Source organism: Eleginops maclovinus, chromosome 11 (assembly GCF_036324505.1).
Source record: "Eleginops maclovinus isolate JMC-PN-2008 ecotype Puerto Natales chromosome 11, JC_Emac_rtc_rv5, whole genome shotgun sequence".
Classification (NCBI taxonomy): domain Eukaryota; kingdom Metazoa; phylum Chordata; class Actinopteri; order Perciformes; family Eleginopidae; genus Eleginops; species Eleginops maclovinus.
The window spans coordinates 146,794-165,126 of record NC_086359.1 but is presented as its reverse complement, the minus strand read 5'-3'; the positions used below and the strand labels follow the sequence as shown (position 1 = coordinate 165,126).

The window sequence follows — 18,333 nt, the reverse complement described above, 5'->3', positions numbered from 1 at the left end:
TTAAGGGGACACCAGAGAGAAAAACCCCCCACAAAAAGCCCCCCCCCCAGAGGACCAAAAGGGAGAAAGGAAAAACCAGAGAAACCAGAGACAAGTACACCCGGACCCAGGGACATTAGAGACCCAAAGACCCAAAGCCGAACCCCGAAAAGGGCCAAAAAATTTGAAAAATCCCAAAAAAGGGAAAAGAAAACACCCAAGGGGGAAATGACATTCAGGGAAAAAGAGACACCAAGAGACCAAGACAATTTGAGAACCGAAACATTAAAAACACCAGAGAGACCCGAAATTTAAGGGCACCCCGAAAGACAGAAAACAAAAACCGAGACACAAAAAAGAACCCAAAAAGAGACTTTTGAGACAAACCCGGACACCAGGACATTAGAGCACCCGGGACATTAGAGACACCCAAAAACCAGAGAATTAGGGGACCCAGAAAATTTGAGACACCCCAGACATTAGAGGCACCAGGACCCCTTAAAAGACAAACCCGAGAACCAAAGAATTAGAGAAAAAATTAGAAAGGTAAACCAAAAAAAACACCCGAAAGGGGCCCCCGGACAAAGAGAACCAGGGAATAGGGAATTGGGATGAAAAAATAGGGTTATTGGAAAGGGTTAAAAGGAAAGGGGCAATAAAAAAAAAAAAAAACAAAAAAAACAAAAAAAAAAAAAAAAAAAAAAAAAAAAAACAACCCAAAAAAAAAAAGGGGGGGGGTTTTAGGGAGGGGGGGTGATAAGGGGTAGGGAAAAGGGAGGGTGGAGCGAGGGGGTTTGGGGACCTCTTTAGAGGGAAACCTCCCCCCCCAGTCCTCTGAGTTCCCCTCGAAAAGAAGGTTTTTTTCTCCTGCTGCTCCCGCCAGTCTCTGCACGCTACAAGGGTAAGACCATTAAAAAAAACGGCCCTCGTTTTTGTTGTTGGGTTTAAAAAAAAATTGTTTTTGTTTTACTATCGTTGTTGTTATTAGAAACTGTTTCGTTGAAAATCCTAATGGGGGGGAGGGAGGATAAGGAAGGGTCAGGGGGGGGACGGGGACGCTCACTAATAACTTAATATGATTCATTCACTGAGTCAGATTCCTTTATGTCATTGAAGTATAAATAATATATTGATGTTTATTAAATAATAATATATAAAATACAAACAAAATATTATCAATCAAATACTAATATAATCACAATCATAATTACACTGAAGACAGTTCAGTGGATGTAAACATGTTGTCGTGGTAACCTGTCCCTTCACTGCTCCTCAACAAAGAAGAAGTGAGACGAGGAAGTGGGAGAAACACAAACACACACAACTTCTCCATGTGTGTGTGTGTGTGTGTGTGTGTGTGTGTGTGTGTGTGTGTGTGTGTGTGTGTGTGTGTGTGTGTGTGTGTGTGTGTGTGTATGGTCTGGTGTTCAATGTGTTTCCTGACTCTCCGAGGTTTCATCACACTGCCCCCCCCCTCTAACTGCAGGAGTTCCTCATAACTGCAGAAACCCCCGTTAGTATAAGCATCACATGACGCCTCATAAGCATTTAAGCATAACCTGTGCTACGAATACGTGTCAATGAGGAAGTGGGGGGTTCATGGTTTCCTGTTTCAATCAGCTTTCTTTTGGAAATATTTGAACCTATTTCATTTAATATGAATCTAAATATATATATATATATATATATTTAGATTCATATTATAATACAGATATATATAATATATATATATTATAATACAGATATATATATATATATATATATCTGTATTATAATATATATATATATTATAATACAGATATATATATTATATATATCTGTATTATAATATATATATATATTATAATACAGATATATATATATATATATCTGTATTATAATATATATATATATTATAATACAGAATATATATATATCTGTATTATAATACAGATATATATATAATATATATATATCTGTATTATAATACAGATATATATATATCTGTATTATAATACAGATATATATATAATATATATATATATCTGTATTATAATACATATATATATATATATATATATGTATTATAATACAGATATATATATATATATATATATATATATATATATATATCTGTATTATAATATATATATATATATAATACAGATATATATATATATTATATATATCTGTATTATAATATATATATATATCTGTATTATAATATATATATATATATATATTTAGATTCATATTATAATACAGATATATATATATTATATATATATATATCTGTATTATAATACAGATATATATATATATTATATATATCTGTATTATAATATATATATATATCTGTATTATAATATATATATATATATCTGTATTATAATATATATATATATCTGTATTATAATACAGATATATATATATATTATAATACAGATATATATATATATATATATCTGTATTATATATATTATATATATATATATTATATATATATAATATATATATCTGTATTATAATATGAATCTTCCTCTTTGCTTTTTTCCCTCTAAATTATAAAACTTAATGGAACCGTTACAAATTCCAAATTAGTTTTTTGCCTCAATATTATTCATATCTTATCGACTTCCCTTTTATTCTTTTTGTTGAATTGATGTGACTTTTTTCTCAAAAATGTTCGGCTTGCCTCATATTTCTTTTCCACAGAGTTTCCTTTCAGTCCTCTCAATGTTCTGCTTACTCAGTCACACTTTTCTGATCATGAAGGTGAATACGGTTCATGTCAGGACTTTTAATTTGAAAACCGGAGGACTGTCAATGTTGTAAGTGTCAGGACCTTTATTCTGAAATTCAGAGGACATGTCAGGACCTTTATTCTGCAATTCAGAGGACATGTCAGGACCTTTATTCTGCAATTCAGAGGACATGTCAGGACCTTTATTCTGCAATTCAGAGGACATGTCAGGACCTTTATTCTGAAATTCAGAGGACATGTCAGGACCTTTATTCTGAAATTCAGAGGACATGTCAGGACCTTTATTCTGCAATTCAGAGGACATGTCAGGACCTTTATTCTGCAATTCAGAGGACATGTCAGGACCTTTATTCTGAAATTCAGAGGACATGTCAGGACCTTTATTCTGAAATTCAGAGGACATGTCAGGACCTTTATTCTGAAATTCAGAGGACATGTCAGGACCTTTATTCTGCAATCCCTGAGGTTTTGACGTCAGCCGTCTTCACTGCAGGTGATCGCCATGACAACCCAGCCGTTGACATGACGATGGGCAAGGCCCCCGGCGCCGCCCCGGTGTCGGACCGGCAGCCGGGACAGGAAGTGAGACAGGAAGTGAGACAGGAAATAGTGGATCTGCTGACTCAGCTACTGGACATCCAAAAAGAAATCGCCAAGAACCAAAACCAGGTGGTCCAACTGCTCGGCATGCTGGGGACTCAGGTGGGTCACAGGATTAAAAGCTAGATAGGGTTTAGTTACGGTTTAGATCAAATGTTCTCACGTTTAGATTAGTTTAGTTATTCACAGGTTTCATTTAGTAAAGTCTAGTTCATCTCATGTTTACTTTAGTTTAGTCTAGTTAATCTCAGGTTACTTTAGTTTAGTTAATCTCAGGTTACTTTAGTTTAGTTAATCTCAGGTTACTTTAGTTTAGTTAATCTCAGGTTTACTTTAGTTTAGTCTAGTTAATCTCAGGTTACTTTAGTTTAGTTAATCTCAGGTTACTTTAGTTTAGTCTAGTTAATCTCAGGTTACTTTAGTTTAGTTAATCTCAGGTTACTTTAGTTTAGTTAATCTCAGGTTACTTTAGTTTAGTTAATCTCATGTTTACTTTAGTTTAGTCTAGTTAATCTCAGGTTACTTTAGTTTAGTTAATCTCAGGTTACTTTAGTTTAGTTAATCTCAGGGTACTTTAGTTTAGTTAATCTCAGGTTTACTTTAGTTTAGTCTAGTTAATCTCAGGTTACTTTAGTTTAGTTAATCTCAGGTTACTTTAGTCTAGTTAATCTCAGGTTTACTTTAGTTTAGTCTAGTTAATCTCAGGTTACTTTAGTTTAGTTAATCTCAGGGTACTTTAGTTTAGTCTAGTTAATCTCAGGTTACTTTAGTTTAGTTAATCTCAGGTTACTTTAGTCTAGTTAATCTCAGGTTTACTTTAGTTTAGTTAATCTCAGGGTACTTTAGTTTAGTTAATCTCAGGTTACTTTAGTCTAGTTAATCTCAGGTTTACTTTAGTCTAGTTAATCTCAGGTTACTTTAGTTTAGTTAATCTCAGGTTACTTTAGTCTAGTTAATCTCAGGTTACTTTAGTTTAGTTAATCTCAGGGTACTTTAGTTTAGTTAATCTCAGGTTTACTTTAGTTTAGTCTAGTTAATCTCAGGTTACTTTAGTTTAGTTAATCTCAGGTTACTTTAGTCTAGTTAATCTCAGGTTTACTTTAGTTTAGTCTAGTTAATCTCAGGTTACTTTAGTTTAGTTAATCTCAGGGTACTTTAGTTTAGTTAATCTCAGGTTACTTTAGTTTAGTTAATCTCAGGTTTGGTTTGGTTTAGTCTAGTTAATCTCAGGTTTACTTTAGTTTAGTCTAGTTAATCTCAGGTTACTTTAGTTTAGTTAATCTCAGGTTACTTTAGTTTAGTTAATCTCAGGTGACTTTAGTTTAGTTAATCTCAGGTTACTTTAGTTTAGTTAATCTCAGGTTTGGTTTGGTTTAGTTTAGTTAATCTCAGGTTTGGTTTAGTTAATCTCAGGTTTGGTCTGGTTTAGTTTAGTTAATCTCAGGTTTGGTTTAGTTAATCTCAGGTTTGGTTTGGTTTGGTCTAGTTAATCTCAGGTCTACTTTAGTTTAGTTTAGTTAATCACAGGTTTGGTTTGGTTTAGTTTAGTTAATCTCAGGTTTGGTTTGGTTTAGTTTAGTTAATCTCAGGTTTGGTTTAGTTAATCTCAGGTTTGGTTTGGTTTAGTTTAGTTAATCTCAGGTTTGGTTTAGTTAATCACAGGTTTGGTTTGGTTTGGTCTAGTTAATCTCAGGTCTACTTTTGGTTAAATTAATATCATGTCTAGTTTAGTTTAACGTAGGTAGGGTTGAGTTTTATCTTGACCTTGTTAAAATTGAGTTTAGTTGGGACAAACTAACCGATGTGACCCGGTTCTGTTTCAGGGCGAGCAGCAGATCCTGGACCTGCAGAACGTAGCCCGGCATCAGTCTCTGCTGGTGGAGAACCATCAGGCTCTGCTGCTGCAGACGTCTCGGATTGGTACAGTGCTGCACGACCTGACCAAGAAACCTGCAGCCCCGCCCCTCACCGCTCCCAGCCAATGAGATGCTCCCTGTGTTCTAACCAGCCAATGAGAGGCTCGGTCATTTCATCATCAGCCAATGAGAGGCACTGTCTGTTCTCACCAGCTAATGAAAGGCTCCCCCTAGATAAAGAATTGAGGAACTGATGAAACTAAAACATGTTTCACAAAACAAAGTTTCCAAACGTCTTCACAGAATACATCTGTTGTTGTTGCAAAGCTTGTTGTTGTAAAGCTTGTTGTTGTAAAGCTTGTTGTTGTAAAGCTTGTTGTTGTAAAGCTTGTTGTTGTAAAGCTTGTTGTTGTAAAGCTTGTTGTTGTAAAGCTTGTTGTTGTAAAGCTTGTTGTTGTAAAGCTTGTTGTTGTAAAGCTTGTTGTTGTAAAGCTTGTTGTTGTAAAGCTTGCTGTTGTAAAGCTTGTTGTTGTAAAGCTTGTTGTTGTAAAGCTTGTTGTTGTAAAGCTTGTTGTTGTAAAGCTTGTTGTTGTAAAGCTTGTTGTTGTAAAGCTTGTTGTTGTAAAGCTTGTTGTTGTAAAGCTTGCTGTTGTAAAGCTTGCTGTTGTTTGGATTTCTAAATAAAGTGATTTGAACTCATCCACCAGTGGTCGTGTTTCTGTGTACATGCAGCACCATGAAGTAGATTTATATAAAGACTAAACTCACCTTAGGGTCCGTTAGCATCATAAAGACAGACTTCTGAAGCTCCAATGGAAACCATCCAAAGACTTTTAAATATGACAATATAATAACGTACTGTAGGGCCCGGCTCAGGACTGCCTAATGATGGGCGGACTGAGAGGGACTCATGGTCACATCTCTTTAGCGACGAGCGCTCAGTTAGCATCAGGCTAATGTTAGCTGCAGTATTCTATGTGTTTAACTGATGGCTGGCTTGTTTCAGATTCTCCAGATCCTCCGTGTATCCGTCTGAACTCCAGCATTCTGCCAAACAGAACCGATTTGGTTCTGGAGGTCGGATCTGTCTTCAACCTCAGCTGCCATGGCAACCTATCGGTCCGGTGGACGACCACATCATTCACCTGGCTGTACAAGGAGGAGGTGCCGAACCCAATACAGGTGAACAATGTAACTCCCCGACACACCGGGACATATATCTGCAGGTACACCAACCAGAGCCTCAAACACCTGCACACCTGGGTACACCTATATGCCAAAGGTGAGATCCTCTCAAGACACGCCCCTTTTCTGAAATAAATAAATCAAGAGAGAAGCAGGAACATTTTCTCATAGACTTCAATGCATTAATCCTCTGTCTATTTCCCATAATGCCCCTCTCTCAGAGCCGGGTAAGCCCTCCAGTGTTTTCCAGACATTGCGTAAAAGCGTCTTCGATGTCAGGGAGGGTGAGGACTTCCTGTTCATGTGTCTGCTGACCGACCCCTCCCTTACTAACCTCACCCTCAAATCAGAGGATAGCTCAGGCCCCAGGTGGCGTGGCTTGCCCCTGGGCATGAATGTGACGTTTGACCCCCGGAGAGGAGCCCTTATCCGGGAGGTTCAGAGGTCGTTCAGAGGTCGATACTACTGTTCAGGGAGGAGGGGGGGGGGTGGACGTCAGATCCAGAACCATGGACCTGGAGGTGGTTCCCAGTAAGACATGTCTGTCTGTCTGTCTGTCTGTCTGTCTGTCTGTCTGTCTGTCTGTCTGTCTGTCTGTCTGTCTGTCTGTCTGTCTGTCTGTGTCTGTCTGTCTGTCTGTCTGTCTGTCTGTCTGTCTGTCTGTCTGTCTGTCGGTCTGTCTTTGCTCCACTTATTACACGGCCACATGCTAAAGGGTATCAATAACCTCTGAAATGTCCAAATTGACCAATCACAATCGAGCATTTAACTAAGCTATGTAATAAATAATAATACATACCTGTCTGTCTGCAGAGCTGCGTTACCCCCCCTCCCTGTCTGTCAGTCAGCAGGTGTCTGTGCGTCTAAAGGGGGAGGAGTTTGAGGTCACCTGTCGGAGCAGTAATCCTTCCCACTTCATCACCCTCACCTGGACCCCCCCGCACTCAGAAGTCAGAGTCTCTGTTTTACTCATTAACTCAGAACAAATTCACATATTGACTCATCACTAACCAGGGACTTTGGGGGATAAACGTCCTGGACCTTAGTTTTCTTGTCCCTGTTCGCCTGTTCCCTAACAGGTTCTGAGTCTTTGTTCGGTGCTGATGTTCTCTTGTTCCCTAACGTGTCCTGGTTCCTGTTTCTATTTTCTGATGTTTTCCCGTTATTCTGTTTTAGCCTCTGAACGTCAGTGTGAATCAGCACTTCAACCACCAGCTGTTCATCAGCAGCACTCTGACGCTGTCACCTGTCCGTCTAACTCACAGCGGGACCTACACCTGCACCGCCGTCAACGAGGCGGGGGCGGCATCCGTCCAAACACTACTAACCGTGCTGGGTCAGGACACACTGTGTGGAAACAAGAGAATGAAGTGTTAGGGAAAAGAGAATGCTGTGAGGGAACAACAGAGTGAAGTGTGAGGGACCAAGATAGTGATGTGAGGGAACATGATAGTGCTGTGAGGGAACAAAACAGTGATGTGCGAGGGAACATGATAGTGATGTGAGGGAACAAGACAGTGATGTGCGAGGGAACATAATAGTGATGTGAGGGAACAAGAGTGATGTGTGAGGGACCAAGATAGTGATGTGAGGGAATAAGAGAGTGATGTGCGAGGGAACATGATAGTGCTGTGTGAGGGACCAAGATAGTGATGCGAGGGAACATGATAGTGATGTGTGGGAACAAGACAGTGATGTGTGAGGGACCAAGAAAGTGATGTGAGGGAACAAGAGTGTAATGTGAGGGAACAAGACAGTGATGTGTGAAGGAACATGATAGTGATGTGAGGGAACAAGAGAGTGCTGTGAGGGAACAAGACAGTGATGTGCGAGGGAACATGATAGTGATCTGAGGGAACATGATAGTGCTGTGAGGGAACAAGACAGTGATGTGCGAGGGAACATGATAGTGATGTGAGGGAACATGATAGTGCTGTGAGGGAACAAGACAGTGATGTGTGAGGGACCAAGATAGTAATGTGAGGGAACAAGACAGTGATGTGCGAGGGAACATGATAGTGATGTGTGAGGGACCAAGATAGTGATGTGTGAGGGACCAAGATAGTGATGTGAAGGAACATGATAGTGCTGTGAGGGAACAAGACAGTGATGTGCGAGGGAACATAATGGTGATGTGAGGGAACAAGAGAGTGATGTGTGAGGGACCATGATAGTGATGTGAGGGAACAAGAGAGTGATGTGCGAGGGAACATGATAGTGCTGTGAGGGAACAAGACAGTGATGTGCGAGGGAACATGACAGTGATGTGAGGGAACAAGAGAGGGATGTGCGAGGAAACATGATAGTGATATGAGGGAACAAGCGAGTGATGTATGACGGAACAAGGTAGTGATGAGAGGGAACAAGAGAGTGATGTGAGGGAACAAGAGAATGATGTGAGGGAACAAGTGAGTGATGTTTGGGAACAACAGAATGATGTGGGAGAACAAGAAAGTGATGTGTGAATGAACATAATAGTGATGTGAGGGAACAAGAGAGTAATGTGTGAGGGAACAAGAGAGTGATGTGTGAGGGAACAAGAGAGTGATGTGTGAGGGAACAAGGGAGTGATGTGTGGGAAGATGATAGTGATGTGAGGGAACAAGAAAGTGATGTGTTAGGGAACAAGGGACTGATGTGAGGGAACAAGAGAGGGATGTGAGGGAACAAGAGAGTGAAGTGGGGGAACAACAGAGTGATGTGTGAGGGAACAAGAGAGTGATGTGTGAGGGAACAAGGGAGTGATGTGTTAGGGAACAAGGGACTGATGTGAGGGAACAAGAGAGGGATGTGAGGGAACAAGAGAGTGAAGTGAGGGAACAAGAGAGTGATGTGACGGAACAAGAGAGTGATGTGTGAGGGAACAAGAGAGTGATGTGTGAGGGAACAAGGGAGTGATGTGTGGGAAGATGATAGTGATGTGAGGGAACAAGAAAGTGATGTGTTAGGGAACAAGGGACTGATGTGAGGGAACAAGAGAGGGATGTGAGGGAACAAGAGATTGATGTGAGGGAACAAGAGAGTGATGTGAGGGAACAAGAGAGTGATGTTTGAGGGAACATGAGAGTGATGTTTGAGGGAACATGCTAAAATAAGATGAAAACCTTTTGTGGTGACAAGACAATGTAAACTGATTGTTGATTATTCTTCATTGTCTCTCCTCTTCCTCTTCTTCTTCACCAGATGCTCCGTATCTGCGGATCTACCTGCAGCCGCTGAAGCAAGCTAACACTAAGACCAACTACTTAGAGTTCAATGAGGATTCAGCTGTTAACGTTAGTAGCATGCTTATGAGGGAGCAAGAAGAGCTAGAAGCAGGGAACAGGGAACTAATTGCTAACGTTAGCAGCAACATAATGGAAGTGAATGAGAGCAGCAGTGCTAACACTAGCGGAAGCAGCATGTTGGAGGTGTATGGAGGTCAAGACGTGATGCTGACCTTTGTGATGGAGGCGTATCCTCCAGTCAGGAGCCATCACTGGACGACAACAACACTTAGCAACATCAACAACAACAACACGTGGTACAAGCGTAGCTACGGTGCTAACGGCTACAGGTCAGCATGCTAACATTGTCAGATTTAAGGTGCTATAGTTTATACAAAGGCAGTTATGTTTCATTTAAGGTTGTATTCAAACTGTTATTATCATTTAAGATGATATTGTTGTTGAAGGTGGTATTGTTGCAGGTCGGAAGCTAGCTTGTTGCTGCGGCGTGTTTGTCCGGAGGACGGCGGTCAGTACTCGTTCCACTTTGAGAACTCGTTTTTCAACGGTTCGCAGAACATCGACCTCCAGATTTACCGTGAGAGACATTTAATCTTATATGGTTTTAAGTTTGATCTGTCAACATGTTCTGATCCTCGCTCTCTGATGGTTCCTGTTCAGGTTCTCCGAGTGTGTCCGTCAGTCAGGAGAACGGATCTCTGACCTGCAGCAGCTCGGGATATCCATTACCCACAATCCTCTGGTTCACTTGCCCTGGGCTGCAGGACAGGTGGGTTCAGGTGCCACCTCATTTTCGGCAGGACACTTTAATCCTTAATAACAGTCATATTACACCAAGCCTTCACTGTAATAACCCCCCCCCCACCAACCCCTGCAGCTGTGGAGACGTTTCTGCCAATCAGGAGTCAGCAGCTGCTGCGACCTCACAGGAAGAGGAAGTGAGGCTGACCCTGGGGATACCTGCTAATGATGTCACTGCAGAGTGTGTGGCTTACAACAAAGTGGGCGTGTCTCGCCAGGCCCTCCACCTGCGTAGGTGTCGCCATGGAAACAAACACTGCCCTCATGTTGCTGAACTGCATCTTATTATTATTTCTACCTGTGTTTGGAGTTTATATAACACCTGTGTTTATTGTGATTTAACACCTGTGTTCAGACTCTGCAGCAGTATTATTTTCTCCGGCTCTGATTGGCTCTATGAGTTGTGCGGCTGTCCTCCTGCTGCTCCTATTCGTCGTTTCCTACAAGTGGAGACAAGTACGTGACTTCAACATGAAAACATATCACATATTCTGATCCTCAGTATATAATGTATATACAGGATATACATTATATATATATGTATATATATACATTATATATATATACAATATATATAATGTATATGTATATATATAATGTATATATATATGTATATATATATATAATGTATATATATATATACATATATACATTATATATATATATATATATATATATAATGTATATATATATATATACATATATACATTATATATATATATATATAATGTATATGTATATGTATATATATATATAATGTATATATTATATATATATATACATTATATATATATATATATAATGTATATATATATATACATATATACATTCTATATATATATATATATATATAATGTATATCCTGTATATACATTATATACATTATATATATATATATATATAATGTATATAATGTATATAATGTATATACATTATATACATTATATATATATATATATATATAATGTATATACAGGATATACATTATCCTGTATATCCTGTATATACATTATATATATATATATATATAATGTAATATATATATATATATATACATTATATATTATATATATATAATGTATACAATGTATATACATTATATACATTATATATATATATACATTTTATATAGATATATATATAATGTATAATATATAATGTAAATATAGTATATATCTACATTATATATATATATACATTATATATATCATATATTATATATATATATATATATAATGTATATATATATATAATATATACAACGTTATATATATATATAATGTATATCTATAATGTATATATATAATGATATATTATACATTATATATATATATATATATATGTTATCTCTCTCAGAAGCCGCGATACGAGTTTCGTTTGGAAGATCATTGAAAGCTCTGACGGGAACAACTACACCTTCTTTGACCCCGCTCAGCTGCCGTACAACAGGAAGTGGGAGTTTCCGCGGGACCATCTGCGCCTTGGTACCCCCCCCGCCCAACCTTGTTTTAACACAGCACTGGAAAAATGAAGAGAACACTTCAGCATTATCCTTTTCTCTTGTTTTATTATTTATTGGTATGTCTTTGAGTTGAATTATTATTATTATTTTATTTTAATGTGTTCTATAAACTACTCAACATTGTTCTCTGCGTTGGAATTCAACAGACACTGGAATGGCTGCCAGACATGTAGAGATACAGATTTAAGAACAATGTGGTGGTCTCTTATTTTTTTCCAGAGCTGTATATTGTATTTTACTCTGTGGGTTAGTGTGACCTGCTCTCTGTCTGTCAGGTTTTACACTGTGGGTTAGTGTGACCTGCTCTCTGTCTGTCAGGTTTTACTCTGTGGGTTAGTGTGACCTGCTCTCTGTCTGTCAGGTCTTTCGCTGTGGGTTAGTGTGATCTACTCTCTGTCTTTCAGGTTTTACTGTGTGGGTTAGTGTGACCTGCTCTCTGTCTGTCAGGTTTTACTCTGTGGGTTAGTGTGACCTGCTCTCTGTCTGTCAGGTTTTACTCTGTGGGTTAGTGTGACCTGCTCTCTGTCTTTCAGGTTTTATTCTGTGCGTTAGTGTGAACTGCTCTCTGTCTGTCAGGTGCTGTTCTGGGCTCGGGGGCATTTGGGAAGGTGGTAGAGGCGACGGCGTACGGCCTGGGCAGTGAGAGCATCACGCGAGTCGCGGTGAAGATGCTGAAGCGTGAGTCCATCTCATTATTTCTGACATCATCCGTGACACACGGCGCTGGTTCTTACCCGTTTGCTTTGTGGTGAACAGCGAGCGCTCACTCTGAGGAACGAGAGGCTCTGATGTCAGAGCTGAAGATCCTCGGACATCTTGGTTACCATTACAACATCGTAAACCTGCTGGGAGCATGCACGCAAGGAGGTGATGCAACCAATGTTTAACTGTGGATTCATCCGCAGCTCAAAGTAGTCCCTAAACGTGTAAACCTGACCAATGACCTCCATCAGGGCCCATGCTGATGATCACAGAGTACTGTAGCCATGGCGACCTGCTGAACTTCCTGCGGGCTCACGCCCGGGACTTCATGGATTCAGTGCTGAGCGTCGACGAGGCGTCGGGCGAAGCTTTCTATAAGAACACGGCGGGCCAGAGCGGCAGGCTGCGCAGGTGGGGATGCTTTACTTTATCCTGTGGTTAACGCCTGAGTGTCTCGTCGTTCATCGTGTCTCTCTGGGTTTCAGTGACAGTGGGATCTCCTGCTGCTCTGAGTACCAGGAGATGCTGACTCCGGGCCAGAAACTAACGGGTAACAAACATCATTAACCACGTCACACAGGTTATCAATTACCTTTATCTCTGATTCCTAACCACCTGTCTGTCTTTCAGGTGTGCAGACAGACAGGGTTTCTGTCAGTGACCTGATCAGGTTTTCCTACCAGGTGTCTCAGGGTCTGGACTTCTTGTCCAGCAGAAATGTGAGGACCTGATTATCTTCCTAACACAAACATCCAATCATCTGAATCAGTTAGCTGCTAACCATGCTAATTATGTCTGTCTGTCTGTCTGTCTGTCTGCAGTGTATCCATAGAGACGTAGCAGCGAGAAACGTCCTGCTGACGGACCGTCGTGTTGCAAAGATCTGTGACTTTGGATTGGCCCGCGATATCCGCAACGATGACAGCTACATTGTGCAGGGCAATGTGAGTTCACACACTGCGACAGACACTCCGTACACTACGACAGACACTCCGTACACTACGACGGGCACTCCGTACACTACGACGGGCACTCCGTACACTACGACAGGCAGTCCGTACACTACGACAGGCACTCCGTACACTGCGACAGACACTCCGTACACTACGACAGGCACTCCGTACACTACGACGGGCACTCCGTACACTACGACGGGCACTCCGTACACTACGACAGACACTCCATACACTACGACAGACACTCCGTACACTACGACGGGCACTCCGTACACTACGACAGGCACTCCGTACACTACGACAGACACTCCGTACACTACGACAGACACTCCGTACACTACGACAGACACTCCGTACACTACGACAGGCACTCCGTACACTACGACAGACACTCCGTACACTACGACAGACACTCCGTACACTACGACGGGCACTCCGTACACTACGACGGGCACTCCGTACACTACGACAGGCACTCCGTACACTACGACAGGCACTCCGTACACTGCGACAGCCACTCCGTACACTACGACAAGCACTCCGTACACTACGACAGCCACTCCGTACGCTACGACAGACACTCCTTACGCTACGACAGACCCTCCGTACGCTACGACAGCCACTCCGTACGCTACGACAGCCACTCCGTACGCTACGACAGACACTCCTTACGCTACGACAGACACTCCTTACGCTACGACAGCCACTCCTTACGCTACGACAGACACTCCGTACACTACGACGGGCACTCCGTACACTACGACGGGCACTCCGTACACTACGACAGGCACTCCGTACACTACGACAGGCACTCCGTACACTGCGACAGCCACTCCGTACACTACGACAAGCACTCCGTACACTACGACAGCCACTCCGTACGCTACGACAGACACTCCTTACGCTACGACAGACCCTCCGTACGCTACGACAGCCACTCCGTACGCTACGACAGACACTCCTTACGCTACGACAGACACTCCTTACGCTACGACAGCCACTCCTTACGCTACGACAGACACTCCTTACGCTACGACAGACACTCCGTACGCTACGACAGCCACTCCGTACGCTACGACAGCACTCCTTACGCTACGACAGCCACTCCGTACGCTACGACAGCCACTCCTTACGCTACGACAGCACTCCTTACGCTACGACAGCCACTCCGTCACGCTACGACAGCCACTCCGTACGCTACGACAGACACTCCTTCCGCTACGACAGCCACTCGTACGCTACGACAGCCATCGTACGCTACGACAAGCCACTCCTTACGCTACGACAGCCACTCCGTACGCTACGACAGCCACTCCGTACGCTACGACAGCCACTCCGTTACGCTACGACAGCCCCGACAGCACTCCTTACGCTACGACAGCCACTCCGTACGCTACGACAGACACTCCTTACGCTACGACAGCCACTCCTTACGCTACGACAGACACTCTTACGCTACGACAGCCACTCCGTACGCTACGACAGGCACTCCGTACGCTACGACAGGCACTCCGTACGCTACTACCTACAGGCACCCCCGTACCCCTGCGACCTGCGACAGACACTCCGTACCGTGCGACAGGCACTCCGTACGCTACGACACGCACTCCGTACGCTACGACAGGCACTCCGTACGCTACGACAGGCACTCCGTACGCTACGACAGGCACTCCTTACGCTACGACAGGCACTCCGTACGCTACGACAGGCACTCCGTACGCTACAACAGGCACCCCGTACGCTACGACAGGCACCCCGTACCCTGCGACAGACACTCCGTACCGTGCGACAGGCACTCCGTACGCTACGACACGCACTCCGTACGCTACGACAGGCACTCTGTACGCTACGACAGGCACTCCGTACGCTACGACAGGCACCCCGTACCCTGCGACAGACACTCCGTACCGTGCGACAGGCACTCCGTACGCTACGACACGCACTCCGTACGCTACGACAGGCACTCCGTACGCTACGACAGGCACTCCGTACCCTGCGACAGGCACTCCTTACCCTGCGACAAGCACTCCGTATGCTACGACAGGCACTCCGTACGCTACGACAGACACTCCGTACGCTACGACAGGCACTCCGTACGCTACGACAGACACTCCGTACGCTACGACAGACAGTACGGACATTACGCATGTACCCACAGACATTTAGACCTTTATTGTGACAGCTTCCTGTGTGTCCAGGCCAGGCTCCCGGTGAAATGGATGTCTCCGGAGAGCATCTTCGGCTGCATTTACACGGTGCAGAGCGACGTGTGGTCATACGGCGTCTTTCTGTGGGAGACCTTCTCTCTGGGTAACCATGGCAATGTTCCATCACATCGCAGCTCCACAGAGAACACATTTTAAATGATTCAGTCTGAATAACGCCAACCGTACAAAGATCTCTGATTGGACGAGCTCTGACTGTGTGTGTCTACCTGTTCAGGTAAGAGTCCGTACCCAAACATTGCCGTGGATACCAACTTCTACAAGATGATCCAAGATGGCCGACACATGGAGCAGCCAGACTTCGCTCCAGCAGAGATGTGAGCAGATAAACGTTCCTGTCAATAAAGTCATTTGGAATCTCAGGTATCAGTTACTAAAGTTAGTTTGAATCTCAGGTATCAGCTGATGACGCGCTGTTGGAGTCTAGAGCCAACGGACAGACCAACCTTTAAGATCATTGGTCAGCTCATTAACAGGCTCCTCCCACCATCCAATGAGACGTCCCCACATCATAGCGAGAAGGTGAGAAACTATTGCTATTACACCAAGATAATATGTCATTAGGGGAGATAAGATGTCGTTAGGGGAGGTAATATTTCCTTAGGGTAGGTAATACCTCGTTGGGGTGAGGCAATTTCTCGTTAGGGTGAGGCAATATCTCCTTAGGGGAGGTAATATCTCGTTAGGGGAGGTAATATCTCGTTAGTGGAGGCAATATCTCCTTAGGGGAGGTAATATCTCGTTAGTGGAGGCAATATCTCGTTAGGGGAGGCAATATCTCGTTAGGGGAGGCAATATCTCGTTAGTGGAGGCAATATCTCGTTAGTGGAGGCAATATCTCCTTAGGGGAGGTAATATCTCGTTAGTGGAGGCAATATCTCGTTAGGGGAGGCAATATCTCGTTAGGGGAGGTAATATCTCGTTAGTGGAGGCAATATCTCGTTAGGGGAGGTAATATCTCGTTAGTGGAGAATCTTTGTGCTTGTATGTATTCATGGAATCACACTCATTGATTTTAACAACTGACCTGAAGACATCGTCGATATTCTTCTTCTTCTCTCCACAGTCGATGTACAGAAATATCAACGAGTGCAGGGAAGAGGAGGAAGAGGAGGAAAACGGGGAGGAGGTCCGACTGAAAAGAGGAGAAGAAGAAGAAGAAGAAGAAGAAGAAGAAGAAGAAGACTTTTGACTTTTACAAAAACACTTTATTACAGGTTTATATCAAGTACAACAAAAATCTATTTACCTAGAATAGGTAAATAAAAAAGCTACGCCTTAAAAACTTGTGTAAAGTGCAAATCGTCATTCACCACAGAACATACGATGTCTTTATAACACCACCGTTGTTTAAAAGCTTCCAAGTCCCCGATGTTTTTATAAAAACGATGCTCTAGCCAGAGTCTGGCTCTGATGTTGCACAGCCAGATCGCTTTTGCTTCTTGTCCCTTTTTGTTTTCCACTCTGTTCTTCCTACTTAGGTATATAGCCATTTTAGCCTCACCAGAGAGGTAGTTTAGGAGCTGCCACTTTTCCTTGCTTGTCTTTCTGTATGGAGCCCCCATGATAAACACGCTCTCTGTAAAAGCTATACTAAAAAGACTAAAAACCAATGTGAAGAGAGAAGAAACCCGTGAGTCTCTGGCACTCTGCAAACACATGGAAGACAGTCTCTCTAAAACCACAAAATGGACAGTTGTTACTGACAGCAGGATTAATGATGGAGATAGCGCTGTGTAAAATTCTCCACTGGAGGTCGGCAGTACGTTTCTTTAAGGGGGGTTTGTACAGACTCCTCCACTGTGGGCCTGGTCCGTTTCCGGCACCCAGTCTAGTGCTCCACACAGTGGAGGCCCTGTCCTTCAGTCCATTTTTGTTAATAGTTTTTACAATGTTCGTGTATATAGTCTTTTTGTCAGCTTTGTGTATGCTCATTTTCTCTGGGTTTGCAACCTTGAGCAGGGGGCCCGTCAGCTCTCCGAGCCCTGGGCTCAGGTATATCTCCGGGAAAGGGTCTGTTGGGTCTGGTTTGGCTCTGCCCTGTCCGTAGCTCCTTAACAGTCTCTGTTCCTCAGCGCAGAGGCTCCGGCTCCAGAGTTGCAGGATCCTCTGGGCCACCCGGACAGAGTGGAGACCCAGCAGAGAGCCCAAGGCCCGGGCATCGCTCAGCTCCGGCCCAGCTGCTTCCACCACCTGCTGAAGGCTCAGGGTCCCAGATCTGCGCAGCACCACCGCCAGTCCTGGTGTCTCGCTGCAGCTAACGTCCAGCCTGGCTCCATGAATCAGAGGCTCTTTTAACAACCAGTGCAGAGAGTCAGTCTTTGGACACCTTCTATGGTTAAAAAGGGCCCAAGACTTAAAAACACCTTGATAAAAGGGAGGTAACCCACTTAACTTTAAAATGGTTAAATCAGTTAAAAACAGAGCAGCATCCAGCCCCAGGTTACTCACGCGTCTTAGAATGCAGCTGCTCGCATCTCTCCACACCAAATCAGCCGGGCCGGTAAGATACCTTTGCAGAAACTGCACTCTAAAGG

At 42.9% G+C, this 18,333-nt stretch overlaps 1 protein-coding gene across 1 annotated transcript; it reads left to right on the top strand.

The window, feature by feature from the left end:
• The first annotated feature begins 6,138 nt into the window (after positions 1 to 6,138).
• csf1rb (colony stimulating factor 1 receptor, b) lies at positions 6,139 to 17,223 on the top strand. Its single transcript, XM_063894666.1, is given in 22 exon segments — positions 6,139 to 6,460; positions 6,585 to 6,844; positions 6,846 to 6,894; positions 7,177 to 7,313; positions 7,540 to 7,699; positions 9,547 to 9,919; positions 10,052 to 10,167; positions 10,251 to 10,359; positions 10,468 to 10,622; positions 10,747 to 10,847; positions 11,748 to 11,768; positions 11,770 to 11,875; positions 12,490 to 12,591; positions 12,670 to 12,780; positions 12,867 to 13,026; positions 13,101 to 13,165; positions 13,246 to 13,334; positions 13,437 to 13,559; positions 15,770 to 15,881; positions 16,014 to 16,113; positions 16,192 to 16,318; positions 16,863 to 17,223. Coding segments are annotated over 22 exon segments (3,009 nt in total). The 5' UTR covers positions 6,139 to 6,153; the 3' UTR covers positions 16,989 to 17,223.
• The last annotated feature ends 1,110 nt before the right edge of the window (positions 17,224 to 18,333 follow it).